The sequence below is a fragment of the Ciona intestinalis genome, chromosome 7, assembly GCF_000224145.3.
Source record: "Ciona intestinalis chromosome 7, KH, whole genome shotgun sequence".
Lineage (NCBI taxonomy): Eukaryota > Metazoa > Chordata > Ascidiacea > Phlebobranchia > Cionidae > Ciona > Ciona intestinalis.
This window is the reverse complement of record NC_020172.2, coordinates 154619-169220: the sequence shown is the minus strand read 5'-3', so window position 1 is coordinate 169220 and position 14602 is coordinate 154619. Positions and strand designations below refer to the sequence as shown.

The 14602-nt window shown below is 34.5% G+C and overlaps 2 protein-coding genes across 2 annotated transcripts; one reads left to right on the top strand and one right to left on the bottom strand.

Annotated features, from left to right (window-relative positions):
- Positions 1 to 171: 171 nt before the first annotated feature.
- On the bottom strand, positions 172 to 2298 carry LOC100179605 (centromere protein M-like). Its single transcript, XM_026835151.1, has 4 exons — positions 2282 to 2298; positions 1801 to 1989; positions 879 to 1019; positions 172 to 633 (listed from the first exon to the last, which is right to left on the bottom strand). The coding sequence occupies exons 2-4, from the start codon at positions 1979 to 1981 to the stop codon at positions 407 to 409; spliced, it is 549 nt and encodes a 182-aa protein (XP_026690952.1). The 5' UTR covers positions 1982 to 1989; positions 2282 to 2298; the 3' UTR covers positions 172 to 406.
- A 9544-nt stretch (positions 2299 to 11842) lies between these two features.
- On the top strand, positions 11843 to 14358 carry LOC100175766. The gene is made up of 5 exons (XM_002125841.5): positions 11843 to 12251; positions 12308 to 12508; positions 12705 to 12816; positions 13438 to 13590; positions 13786 to 14358. Exons 1-5 carry the CDS (start codon positions 11925 to 11927, stop codon positions 13962 to 13964), a joined length of 972 nt encoding a protein of 323 aa, XP_002125877.1. The 5' UTR covers positions 11843 to 11924; the 3' UTR covers positions 13965 to 14358.
- The last annotated feature ends 244 nt before the right edge of the window (positions 14359 to 14602 follow it).

The following is a 14602-nucleotide window of genomic DNA, read 5'->3' as shown; positions in this document are numbered from 1 at the left end:
GTCACTAATGGGTTGTCCAAATTAATAGCAATATATAAAACAAATCCCCAAAAAATAATTACCCACAAAGTAACATACATGATAACTCGTAAGCTGGCACGAGGTGTTAAACCCGTGTTATAACGACTGTCGTTTTCCGGCCACGCGAGGATAAAGTAAGTTACATTCATTCATTCATTCATTCATTCATTCATTATCAAACAGAACAGGAAGTAAAATAGATTCTAGTAGTTACGTGTAAAAATATTAGCAGAAAGTAAAAAATTACAAATTAATGTAATAAACGCACTTATGTAACATTTCTTGAAAGTATTTTAAATGCACTTTTGGCCAATACAATTAGGAGGGCTACATGTTTCAGATATCTATACCAAATACTAAGGGTGGTTAATAAAAAATCCAAACATCATGAATTAATGGTGTCCAGCATTGACGAACTGCCACTGCACAAACTTGTAACACAAAGTTCAACCGACAATTGTTTTAAGAGATGTAAAAGCTGTTGACATAAACTGTTAAGACTCTCTTCATTACTTAAGTTTCCCCAAATAACCGGACAATCACATTGTGATGAAAAGTCTGAAACTTCCTCAGGTCCCACAGACCATTTCTCCTCACAAGCAATGTTAAGACCTAAACAGTGGTTACATCATTTAATATGGGAGTATTTTCCTAAATAAAAAAGCATATACAAAAGGTTAAGCAAATTCCAAACTATCGGTCCTAAATAGAGGCACACCTTAACTTTTTATGAGCAAACAATAAAATTATGAAACCATATTTTACAATAACACTCAGAGTCAGAACTACAATTTAATCAAGGCAATTTAAATACCAATTAGTTAATTACCAATTTAAAGAAATCATTTATGACATACCGACCAATATTAACCTTCCAAGATAGAATGGTAATGGGATAAATTTAGCAGACCGCTGGCAACTCATCATTGTATTTTTACCATTAAGATTTACAAGAAGAACAATTAGTGAAACAGTAAGTGAAAGATCCCTTTCTTCAGCTGAAATATAAGATGATGCTTATATTTAAGTAAAACAGACTGGTTTAGAGTAAAAATTCGGTTAGGTTGCATGACAGTTAAACTTGCAGGCAAATCTGCAAATGTATTTTAGCATAGTAGTGTATGCAACTATTGAACTATGTGTTATTGTGTATGGTAATATTTGGTCACACAAAAGTATGTTTGATAGTCAAACTTCCAACAATCTTTATATCCAAATCAGTTATTTCACAAACCGCTAGGTAGTATTTTCATTAGGTGTACATAGAAAAATTACTGTTACAACAACTTTACCAACACTAATGCTAGAATAATTTAAATAAACTCTGGCTAAAGCACAGCTCTGTAGAATAGGTATATTTGTCCGGGGCCGTGGCATAGTGGTTAGCGCGCCTGCCTGTAACCCAGAGGTTATAGATTCAAGGCTCGACGTTGCTCTCATCATGGGCATAGCCATATGTGTCCTTGTGCAAGACACTTAACAGCAATTGCTCCAACCCAGTGGTCACCAATGGGTTGTCCAAATTATCAGCCATACATAAAATTAAAAAAAATCCTTCCCAAAAAAATAATTATCCACAAAGTAACATACATGGTAACTCGTAAGCTGGCACGAGGTGTTAAAACCTGTGTGATAACGACTGTCGTTTTCCGGCCACACGAGGATAAAGTAAGTTACATTCATTCATTCATCATACTGTTGATCCAAGTTATTATAATATACAAAACTGTTTTTATACATTAAACTCATAAAATGCATTGAGAATGAAATCTTACTTACCGGTAATCGGCAATTCATTTGACGTATGGACTTTTAAATAAACATTTTGTTGGTCGGCAATTTCCAGCAATCTTGATGCTAAACTTTGTAATTGTAAACCCAAATCACCGATGAGTAAAATAGAAGACGCTGCATCTTCTTTCATATCTGGACAACTTATCAACCGTTTTGTATACGGCATCTGCTTTTCTAAGATATCATTTGCTAGATTGGAAAGTTTATTTTTTGTGCAGAGGATATTTTTTGTACAATATTTTAGTCTTTCTCTCAAATTTTTACGCTTATGTATAAAGGTTTAAAACAGCAGTATTGATTACGAACAACCTGTGCGCGGTTTTCTTAAAAATTTTAATTTGTGCAGATTGTGGGAAACAAAACAAAAATTATGTGCGGAGAATAATTTCTCCACGCATGCCATTCTTTTTAATATGAACTGTTTGCATACAAAATAAAAATTTATTGATTAGTATTTTTTGATTACGTAATAATATGTATTTTCTTTACAAAAAACATGGTAATCCCTTGGAGATCGTGAAGAGATAATAGCTGGTGGTCGGAAAAATGTTCCTTACGGGGCAAGATTGCCACTAGCATAAATCAAGATTATAACATGCATTAAAAATAATATATATATTTATAATATATGCATATATTATATATATATTACTATTGTGGGCTTTGTGGCGGGTACTAATAAAACTACAGGTTGCACGCGGTTGCAAACGGTTGCAGATATTTTGGTTATTTCAATCAGAAACGCTATGCGGCCAAGTCCAATAGATGTCAAATGACCATACGAGTCCGATACCTCGAACAACTTATGGTCCGATACCTCGAATGGTTTTTTAGTTATGGTCAAAAAACCATTACACGGTTGCAAACCATTTGAGGTATCGGACCAAAGGTTGGTTTGTTAAACTCGCACACGAAACACGAAAGAGAACGGAAAAAGAAGGCAAATAAAAAGGGGCGTTTCGCACACACACGCACGCACACAGGAATGAGCGCTACAGTATGGTCATTTGACATGTATTGGACTTGGCCGCATAGCGCTTCTGAACGAAATAACCGAAATATCTGCAACCGTGCGCAACCTGTAGTTTTATTAGGGACCCCTTTGTGGCATTACATGTGGCTATTGTAAAGTAATAAATGGTTAACCTTATGGCGAATTAGAGTGACGAAGCATGATTTTCCCCCCTTTTCAAGTTCATTTTTAACACCAAAACACAACTTTTTCGCAAATAACTTATACAGTGGGTATCAGTAAGGCATAGGTAACATTTTAAAAGCAAACTTTATATAAATCAATAGGTAAAAGTCTAAAGGATTATCCTGTGAAGATTCCTCCCCTAGAATATTTGCTAACCACGAATCTCTTAAATCTTATCCCCCTAAAACTACTAATAACCCCTAAATACCAACCTCTAACACTTTTCACCAGCCTAATCTGTAACGTACCGGAGCATTCTTTAATAGTACCAATTCTTTAGCTGGTAAACGGTTAAAACATTGGTCTGAAATATTCCTTACGTCTACATTTACATACTTTTTAATCGCGCAAGTGATGATCTTTTTAAAACACCCGGGCGTACCAAAGTTGGGGCGTACCAGTTTACTTAAAACAAGAGAGCAAAGCTCTAATGGATAGGCACGTATAACATTTTAAGGCGGGTTCACACTACGGGCGGTAAAAGCGCTGCCGATAGGAGCGAGAGATTGTCGGCCGATATGTCTGCCGACAAAGCATTCACAATCAAATGTAAAATCGCCTGGTATCCTGTTCAGAGTTATAGAAATACCGAGTAGTCTAACCCATTGTTACGTAAAAGACAAATTGAACGGCAATTTGGGTCCAGAATAACACAGTAGGTATAGGGAAAATGTATGTTTTTCGGTAAATTACAGAAAAACTTGGGCCTAAAAACAAATTTAAAGGTTGAAATCTTATTTGTTTTCTGTGTCAAAAAAGTCAAAAATTAGAATTAAAAGCAGTTGATTTGCGACATTTTAGTCATTTAATGCGGCTAAATTTATACATTTTTTCTAAAAATTGTTTGGTAAGGTAAATAGAAGCTGTTTTACACCTTTCCACAATAGGAAAACACAAACAAAACTTAACAAGTTCATTTAAACCCATTGTCAAAGTCACCACTTTTGCTCTATTTTGGACACACATAGACGGCAGTCGGACTACTCGGTGTTTATACGACTCTGATCCTGTTCTGTTTGGCGGGAAGTTGGAAAATAAATTTGATAGTTTTAGCGTAAATATGCGATTAAAGTAGAGGAAAATACCAGGAAAGAATATACTTTCGTTTAACAGGCATTGGATTTTAAAAAATTTAACGCAGATGCCGAATTTATCAAGGAATCGGCTAATGTTATATCTGCCTCTATATTCCATATAATTTGGTTTTATTTTATCATTTTTCTACAAAGTAATTGTGTACCGGGGAAAATATTTAACTGTTTTAATCAGTTTTTATTAAAAATGCTCTTAACAATAGTCGCAAAACACCTTAACAAACGTTTTTTTTAATATTATTACGCTAAATTTACAATATAGTATTCCTGCAACAAAATATATTCATTTTAACATTCATATTTACTCGAAAATTATCTCCACCGTTTAATTTGCAGCGAAATAGTTTACGCGAAAACTGTTACTTTTCGCGCCAAAGCCGTTCATCGCTAGCGATTATCGACAGAGTAGAAACTGTTTTAAATCGATTTTCTTTCGCTCGTATCGCTAGCGGAGGAAGTGACGTCTGAAAATCGCCAGGCTCTCTCGAATCGCCAGCCATCGGCGCAGTGTAAACCCGCCTTAGGAGATATCGGTCAAAGAAACACCGAGTGGCCTCACTACTGCTATTGTGAGTCTGAAATCAAGCAAACATCCTGACTTTTCAATGTGTTTAGACAAATATGTTTTTTTTGCAAGCGTAAAATAGCTTACATTTACCCTGTCAAACATCTTTAAAAAAATATAAAATAATCCATTAAGTTTAAACGAATTTGTTAAGTTTTGTTTGCCTTTTCCTTTTGTGGGAAGGTGGAAAACAGCTTTTATTAATCTTTTAATACATTTTTTGCAAAATAATATAAAAATTACCCTTATTAAATGACTAAAATGTAACCGGTCCCTTTAATTAGTGCATGTTCTTTATGTCCGCTATGTCCATAATATTCAATTTACTATGTCTGCTATGTCCGCTATGTAGTGAATATTGTGGACATAACGGACATGCACTAATTAAAGGGACCCAAATGTCACAAATTATCCGCTTCTAGGTTTTGTTTTTGACTTTTTTCAAAACAGAAAACAAATTACCGATGTGTAAAGACTTTCAAACCTTTAAATTTGTTTTAAAGTCCAAACTTCACCTAAATTTACTCTTTACGTAAAATTCTATTGGCTGTAGGAGATGTTTTATTGGGATGTCGCAAAATAAACAGTAGGTGTACCCAGAATCGGAATTTTCCAGTTACCTCACGAAATAGATTAAGTCAAATTGATTGAATTCAATTAAGTCGGGAGTGTATTTGTATATATAAAAAATATACGCCTGGTCCCTTTTGTATAGAAAACACTTGTTTTGTGTTTTCTATGGATGTATAATTTTACTATGATATCTTATCTTTATAGATAGTAATAACAATTAACACTTTTACTACAACGCATAATTATACGCATTTTACAAACCGACCTTCTTCTGCTAACATGTTATAATGTCGCAACCCCTACATTTTTATAAATTGACGCCACTGCTGTTATATTGCAAATGAACCTATTGGGGGTTGCGACATTATAGTTTGACAAAGAAATTAAAGTTTGACAAAAGAATACATAAAATGTTTGTGTATATTCGCTTATTGTACATTTATTACTTAACTGTATACATACGTCAGTATTTTGGATACTATAACAAATAAAGAAGCTTTGTGTGAAATACAGTTCTATCTTTTATGCATTATATCTGTCTCGTCCACATTTATAAAAGTTAGCATATCACAAAGCTACATTATGTTTGACCAGGTGACCTAGTTCAACTCACAGATGTAAAAAAAACTATTTGCATTAAATAGTTCATTATGAAACTTAATAAGTCTGCACTCTTGTACTTGATGTCACATTTATTGTTCAGATAAAAGGTAACAAGAGGTCAAAGATCTAATGCGTGAGCCCGTCATAAACTAATTAGCTTAGTATTAATTAACTATTTTACTACAACGGTCGACTGAGCTCGATCAAAAACTTTTATTGCGCCCCCACTTAAATGGAAATAGTTTGATTTAGGCGTGAATCGATGTGAGGATTCCTTATCTCACCAACACGTGCCCTCCAAATTCCCAGACATTATAAGCGCTGTCTCGACAAATCTGAATACTGAATCTATTGGCCTAATGGTTATGGCGCGCGCTTTAGAGCATATTGTACCGCGTTCGATCCTCGCCTAACAATTATTCTGGATTTGTTTTCCTTTAATAAGAAATATATGTGACTAATACTATATATACTTTTTATTTACGTTTGCATACTAACGTAAACAAAGCCAAAAGTTACCGATTACTGCGTTACCAGCGACTTTCCGATGCATGGCAGTTTACTTGACTCGCAAGCATTACAATCATTAATTACTCATTATTTGGACGATTTTATACTCTATAGTTTATAAGGCTAAGCTTAGTTAAAATTATTGTATTGAATACAGTCGATTAATCAATGTTATAGTACATTCTAAGTACGAATTAGCACCCTAAACAAACAGAAATGTAATCGTTAATTTCTCGCTAATTAAACGATCATATGCAATATGGTTTATAAAACTATGCTTAGTTCAAAATACTTTATACAGTACAATTGTTTAATTAAATTTTAAAGTGCATTTTGAATTTACCGCATTTGATCAAACAGTAAAGTAATCGTTAATTAATCGCCAATTATGCGGTTTCAATTCTGAAAATTTAGTCTAAAAATTATAATTATATATTATGATTTGGTTTCAATCAAGAGATTAAAGAATAAATGCTAGTATTACAAATTGAGGTAGGTGTGGAAAAATATCGTATAAAAAAACAACAATAACAAGAACAACTGTTTGACGAAAAAGGATCTATATGATCACTAACGTGCTCAATAATCCTAGCTAGTGAGCTATAACATAACGACATAGAGTAAATAGATTACCACGATATAGATTACAAACATAATATATTAGGATCCCTACACTATAATACGAGACTAACTTAGGCAATACGACACGTTGCAAAACGACCGCGAACAGAGACTGATAATGTGAAACAAAGAGTATTGTGAAACAACGATATAAAGACGCGCAAAAGAAAGATGCCTTGCGCGTAATCATTGACGTCATGACAGGCGCTGCAATACTCGCGCCAAAACCGCTGGTGCTGACGTCACAGCAGGCGCGAAAATGTTAACGCGATACAACACGACAAAGTTCGGACATAACAATGTATTGAATGAATTAACAGGTACAACCCCATTATTGAATGGCAATACCCAACAAATTTAGTATTGCACAAAACAAAACGGTAATTTAAGATTGAAAAGGAGAAAACACGCAACTGTTCAAAACCGTGATACATAATTTTTTTTCCATTCACGTGACCGCCAACTCCGTCCCCATTTCGCTTGGTCTCCATTGTAAAAAATAGGCGCACAGTAGCTTTAGGAGGTTTTAGCTGTTTATTTAAAAAATTACACTAACTATTCAAGTTTATTAGGCTAGTTTAATTATATTTGGTAGGTTAACGCCCTACAGTTTACCACTTGTTTAGGAGATTCAATTAGTTAATAAATTGAATTAAAAACATTTAAATAAACGATTTGTTAAAAATAGATATATATTAAAAAATAATTGTTTTACCCTTTTCTTTTCAATTTAGTCAAAAAACGAAAAATAACTACCTAAACTTCCTAAAGCGTCCTCGGTTTCATTGACTGAAATGGTGAACGAGAACGACCCGCAAGAAAGAGGAGAGTGTATCAGCTTTCTCCTTTACCGACGACATTGGAGTTGCACGTTCTATTCTCTTTTATTTCTGTGGTTATAACTGGAACCAGAGCTGAATGGAACAAGAGAGCTGAATCCTAGTAAATGGACATGTATTATTAAAAACGATTGGCAGAGAAGAACATTTATTAATGCGCATTGTAGAACTCACGAAGCAGTATACATAGTCGTTGCTAAAAACGTTCGTTTTTGTAAATTTACCTAAATGTTAATTAAGATAACGAAGAACGCGAGAATTTACAAAAGCGAAAAGACAGGCAGTAACAATAAAACTACAGTTGTTAAAATACGCTTTTGGATAAAACAGTAAATTAACTTATTTATCGATTTGCACACCACCAGGTTTAAACTTATTGATTTTCAAACAGGCGGAGTAAGACGGGACAATTAAAATTCTTGTTATTAGGAATACACGTCAATATGATATTATATTGTACGCTTTAAAAATCAAGTTTAATATATCCTTTCTTGCCCCATGCTATTGTTTGTAACATGTAACCTGCTCAATTAATGTTATTGTATGAAGATAAAGTAGTGTTCGAAAAATAATTGGTATTGTTCGAGTTTCAACTGAAAAAATTATATTCTAAAAATTATTTAAAAGTGTATTAAAAGAAAATTTATAATAACTTACAAACAAGTTTATATTTTACCGAAAACATCGAACTATGCCAGTTTCTTTACAACGTATACTTTATAGTAGGTGGGGGAAGATAAGACACTTTGTCAAACGCGACTTTTTAATTTTCTTTTTACGAAACCCCATTTAATGATAATCATAAAAATAATGTTACGGAATTATTTGACAATGTTATCTTGACTTTATAAAACACTCGTTAAAGCTGATTACTGTTTTAAAATATTGAAAATAAATGTGTTAAGTAGAAACAGTATTTTTAAACAAAAAAACGAAATAGTAAGGTGCTAACTTTGAATGCTCGCTAAATCATAAACAAAAGCCCATAAAATGTTGCAGTTTGTTGCGAGTGTAAACTGCGGCGTTCTTATCTGTTTTGCTGCTGTTGCTGCTGCTAGTAGATTGTATATTGACTTTCGAGGTTGCGTGCTCTTAGACTGAACGCCTAAGCAGACTCTTCTCGTTCTGACTGCTTTATCAAATAGCAGATATTTGGTCCTTTTAGCTTTTATTATCACCACTAACGACTATAACTCGCACAGTATAAATGGATAATAACTCTCACAATACAGTGGGAGAACAAACTCAATATAGTTAGCACTGAAAAGTGCTTACCAGAGATATATATCGTACTATAGAGGTTTCGCGGGTAGCTCTAATTTAAACCACTTGAATTATCACTTATATAGCGGGGCAGACATGACGTAGGCATTAAGGGAAAAGGTTCCATAATCATTTTAGCGTAACGACCGATTCCAGTTTGTGACGTCATTTAAGTGTTTGGCCATTATGACATGTTAACAGAATCCCGCATAAACGATTAAACTAGTTTCATAGATTTATAAATAACTTGAATATTCCGTATAGTTTTATTTGTCTCATAAAACTAGTTTGAGTTTTGTGAAAAACTGAAACACAAACATTAGGAAAATAGAAGGGCTCAACATGACTATATAGTTTGGGATAAAAACAAACATAGTACAGCAGTGGGGAAAGATTGGACTCTTAAGCACATGTTGCCCAATATTTCCAAAATCAAAATAGATGAAGTAATACCACGAATTAGTACTATCATCCCTTTATTAATTGACAACAATTATTAATTGACAACAAAAATATATATTAAAACACACGAGGAGTTATTTTGCGATTCGTACAACAGGTGTAATTTTACAAATTCGAAAATACATAGAGTAAGATAGGACAGTTTAAAAACATTGTTAAATTTGATTAACGGGGGGCTTTATTATTAGTAATAGATGTCAATCAGAGTCCGTATATATCCGTATATAAAATGTTTATATACGGACTCTGATGTAAATAACACAAAACAATCTGTACGCTTTAAAATCAAGTTTAAATGTTTTTTCCTTGCCCTACTGCTATAGTTTTTAACATTACCTATATTATTCCAAGACAATTGGTATTGTTTGAACGATAATGGGTATTGTTCGAACATCAATTGATAAGTATATCATACAAATGCATAACAACTTGTAATAACAAAAAAGACATATATGGTATATTCACAGATATATCTGTGGGTATATTAGTATCTCTATGATTGCTACAGTGTTTTTGGCACAAGGCACTTCTCATAAATTATCTGCAAATGACTGAATTTTGAATATACTTTCCATATATTATCTTGTTATTATAGACTATCAGTATGGTAATAAAATCACTACCAGTTTGGTAATAAAATCATACAAAACTACAATATGGGGGCAAATAAACGATCAATGTTTTACTTGAACAATAGGCAAAACAGTCTGTTATCCTAATATAAAAGCTCAGACAGGTAATTAGGGTATACAATCATAAGATAACGACAAAAATTCTATATTTTCATATACGTTAAAATGATCGTAGTACGTTATGTGGTTTTCTGTCACAGAACAAAGGCAACTCTACGTTGTGACGTCACCGCACACAAGAATTGGGAAAGAGAAGCATCACGTGACACTCGAAACTCCACCCACATCTTGCGTGTTAGGTTCAAGTTCTATTGGACCACTCAGGACACTTATTGACGGCCTTTAATTTTAGACGAGTTTAATAAAATCGACTTGTACCGAGACCAATATCCCTTTTAACCACTATAGCTTAATCAGGTAGGCTACATTGGTTACAATATTAACCTTTAATGTGCTGATTGTAAAAAGCAGTTTTGCAAGTCTGTTCGTCGATAAAACGTATATATGTTTTGAGAATATAATACATCTGAATAAATAGGTTTCGTTGTGTGTACTGGCAACCAGCCAGTATGGTAAACATTAAACATGAGCTTCATTTTGACCTTGTGCTTGTGTCGGTAGAATCGTGAACAAAGTATATTTACCAAATGTTGTAATTTCATTATAAAACAAAATTATTTGTGACGTTGACATGATATGTTACTAAATATATTAAAACGATCTTACGTATTATAGTAACACCAGCACACCAGCACACCAGCACACCAACATACCACTCGTCGCTCGATGTTTGCGCACCAGCAATCAAGCATGTCGTCAATTCGTTTGACGTCATATTGGTGAAGTGTAAGCTCGCACTGGTTTGTAGATACTGGCAGTCGGGCATGGCGAAACCCGAGGTATGTGCGCCATTCTCAAAGGGAGAAGTTGAATCGTTTTGTCACAAACTTTATTGGGAAGTAACGATAATATTGTGCATATTGGAAATGTGGGAAAGATAAAATGTTAACTCGTCTTCTGATGTGTTGGTCGTATTCGTTTCTCAGTAACCGAGCTTTATACGCTTAGTTGTGCGACAGCAACAAATATTTGAAAACAGTGTTTGCTTAGTTACGTAGTGTTTTAAGTGCTATAAAGGCGAGCGCGATTTATTAAAACCGTTCAGTGAGGGAAGCGTTGATCAGTCGAGACCCGCGCTCTTATTATTACCAAGCATCTCTCAACTTGTTTCACAATTGGCTCACTTGTGCCAGACGAAGACAGGTCGATAGATTGAATTCATTGGTTAGTGGTTGAACTGGACTAAGTTTCGTATTAAGTAAAGTGTTTGTGAATACAGTGAGCCAATTAGAACAGACACCTTTTGTAAGTTTCCATACGAAGTTAAATGATTGTTAAAATAACTTTGATTTATTTGGAAAGTTTTAGCGACAAACAACAGAACTGTTTGTTTGTTGATTTAGTCAAACCGTCGACGCAAACAGCGGAGTCTAGTTTGTTTTCACTCCAAGTCAAAATAAGTTGCAAGTGCACATATATTTAAGAGAAAAGTGATACAGACTACGGTCGACAAAAGTCCCCGCCCCTCAGGCAGGTGGTACGTGCGTAACAAAGCTTAGTTTTTCCTTTGAATTCTTGATAAAGTAATTTTTACAAATTGTATTGTTTCGAATATATATATTTTTAGGCGGCACATTGATTTTATTCCGGATATTTTCAGTTTTGTTTTATAAATTTGTGATCACAAATATGAGCCGAAGTGGATACGACGATCGTCACGGTGGAAGCAGTGACCGGTATGCCAAACATTCGAGGAGGTCAGGTGACCGACACCGACGTGATAAGAGAGAATATTACTATTCAAACGACAGTTACAAGAGTGACCACAGTAGAAGGGTGCCTGGCTTGGTATCAGACCCGGATAGACGTGGAGGAACAGCTGATGATTCGATAAGCAGGGGACAACGAAGTACAATGGACCGTTACAACACGAGTTCCCATGCTGGCGTCGATATTATTCGTGGTAACAGCAGGGCAACAAAAGACGTACTCTCCCCGCCAACATATACACAACACGTACGTATGTTAGTGTTTAACTATAATTCGAAATTGTCATTCTTATTTGTTTTTAGGTATCTACAATTACTCAACATTACAACCCAATCTCACATAAAGACTCTTTGACTACAAAACGTAAGCGACTTCCCATAAACCCGACATTCTTAAGTATATTACCAGCATTAGCTGGCGTGGCTCTGATGGTAGCAGCTATCATTGTTGTAGATTGGAAGTTCAAGTTAACGGTGCTTTCCAACCAAAATCAAGATATACAGGTTAGCTCATTTGCCATGAAATGTACTGATATAACAGCCGCATATTTTCTTTGGGTGTTCATAATTGTTTTAATGTTGAATAGTAGACGTCTCATACATAGCAAATACTGTTTATTTTTCCAAAAACCACCTGTTTGTTATAAGTATGCCTTAATATCAAGTATTTGACTTTGTATTTTTGTATTTTGCTCATCAGGTGACCCGCATTGGATTATTCCAGGCTTGCTTTCAAACAATCATGCGACAACAACAGGTTGGAGCACCAACATGCACAAGTGTGGAAAGTTTTAATAGCGGAGCTGGACAAAGTAATTTTTCCAATATTAATATAGTCTGTGGAGTAAGATTGGACATCTTTAGCACATAAAGTCCTTTATTGTCGAATCGCGTTTTAAACAAATACCAACGCTTTCTTAAGCGTAATTGCGATATGGTTTTATAATTCTTAGGTTGTTTTTTGTTTATTATTTTGGGCAAGAAAATAGAATAAAAACGTGTTCTATCTTACCCTAACCTACTATGTTTATAATTAGTTACTTTAAATCTCAGACTGTATTGTGGCGCAATGTCGATACGTTCACGACCAAGATATATATTTTTACTTTTATTGGTCCAGTGAACCTTTAACCATAGTATGTGTGCCTATAGTAGCCCCTAATTGTGGACACAGTACGTTTATTGGAAACTATCAGCAAACCTTTAATTGTGGCCATATTTCCTCTATAGACTGTTTTCTGCCAAGTATAAAAGGAAATAACAAAATGCGGATATTTTACTGATTGAGCAGGGAACATGGGGTTGGGTGTCTCTTAAAGAGAACAAACATATAATATTAAGAAAGAGAAACATTTTTCTATATTTTAATACGGGGAGTAAATACAATTATCGAAAGAAACTAACGTTCTCGTAACAATATTCATGTTGTTCAGCAATCAGTGATCTGGAACAAGCAACACGAGCGATGCTCATAATATCTGCAATTATCGGGTTCGGAGCTCTACTTGTAAACATCTACCTTGGGTTTAACAGATGGGAGAGGGCACGGGGGGCATTGGTGGTTGGTGGATTTCATTTATTTGCTGGTAAGTTGTTTAACATATGAATATTTGGTTAAGGGTATATGATTTTTATGAGCAAGAAAGAACTGGTGTAATTTGACAGCCGCATGAGGTATTGGATCTTCAAGTAATTAGTGCATCAAAAGATACATGGCATAAACTAAACTGTCTAATTGTAAGGTTTTTAAACAAAATAATCGTTAACATGCGTTTGTATAGGTTACTGCGGAGTTGCAGGTATGGGTTGTTATTCTTCGTTGATCGCATCCAGCACACAAACAACCACAATCACAATTGAAACTGCTGGAACATCATTCTATCTTGGGTGGTGTGGAGTTGCTTTTATGCTCACTGCTGCCACCATGTGCTTTTTAGCTCATTGTGCCAAGAGAAAATGATTCCACAATACGACACATTGCCAAAAGCAAAGATTTAATACCGTCCCAAATGATTTATGGTCGAACTGTCTGTTCAACTTTAAAAATCTTCATGTTCGTGCTGTTTAATCAATATTGCAACTACTTTAATTCTCGGTTGTCACTAAACTTGCCAAGGTATTGGCTTTACATAATTTTATACGGCAAACGGTATATAGCAAACTTATATTTTGTGCTTTTACGGTATAGTAGCTTTAATCCTGAAGGAAAAGTTAAAGTGAATCGAGTTCTTACTGCTTTATATAAACACGTTGTTCATCGAAATGCAGTTTTATCTTGTTTATTTTTAGTGTAGATATGTTTTAACATTTGCCGAAATATGCACAAGGTAACATTTTAATAAACGAAGTTTAATAAAAACTTTGTGCTTCTTTTGAAGAACGTAAACAGACCCCACGTTACCTTCATTTTTGTGGTAAACTTAAAAAGCGACCGTTTTATTGATTCCAAAAATACTTTGCTTTTTAAAGCCGTACCAGTATAGGCGTACATATTCGTCCTTAAAGAGTGATCCCTAGCGCTATCTTTTTTTTCACTACGAGCTCCGTGATTGTGACGTAGGAACTTACTACTCACGTGACAGATTTATTCGTATAAAA

What these genes read in the sequence shown, in the direction of transcription:
- LOC100179605 (XM_026835151.1), bottom strand. Translation starts at nt 1,981, where the DNA reads ATGCCGTATACAAAACGGTTGATAAGTTGTCCAGATATGAAAGAAGAT. An exon ending in AAATGAATTGCCGATTACCG is followed by an intron (nt 1,020 to 1,800) that starts GTAAGTAAGATT and finishes CTTATATTTCAG; the next exon opens with CTGAAGAAAGGGATCTTTCA. An exon ending in TGGAAGGTTAATATTGGTCG is followed by an intron (nt 634 to 878) that starts GTATGTCATAAA and finishes ACCACTGTTTAG; the next exon opens with GTCTTAACATTGCTTGTGAG.
- LOC100175766 (XM_002125841.5), top strand. Translation starts at nt 11,925, where the DNA reads ATGAGCCGAAGTGGATACGACGATCGTCACGGTGGAAGCAGTGACCGG. An exon ending in TAATAGCGGAGCTGGACAAA is followed by an intron (nt 12,817 to 13,437) that starts GTAATTTTTCCA and finishes CATGTTGTTCAG; the next exon opens with CAATCAGTGATCTGGAACAA. An exon ending in TGGATTTCATTTATTTGCTG is followed by an intron (nt 13,591 to 13,785) that starts GTAAGTTGTTTA and finishes GCGTTTGTATAG; the next exon opens with GTTACTGCGGAGTTGCAGGT.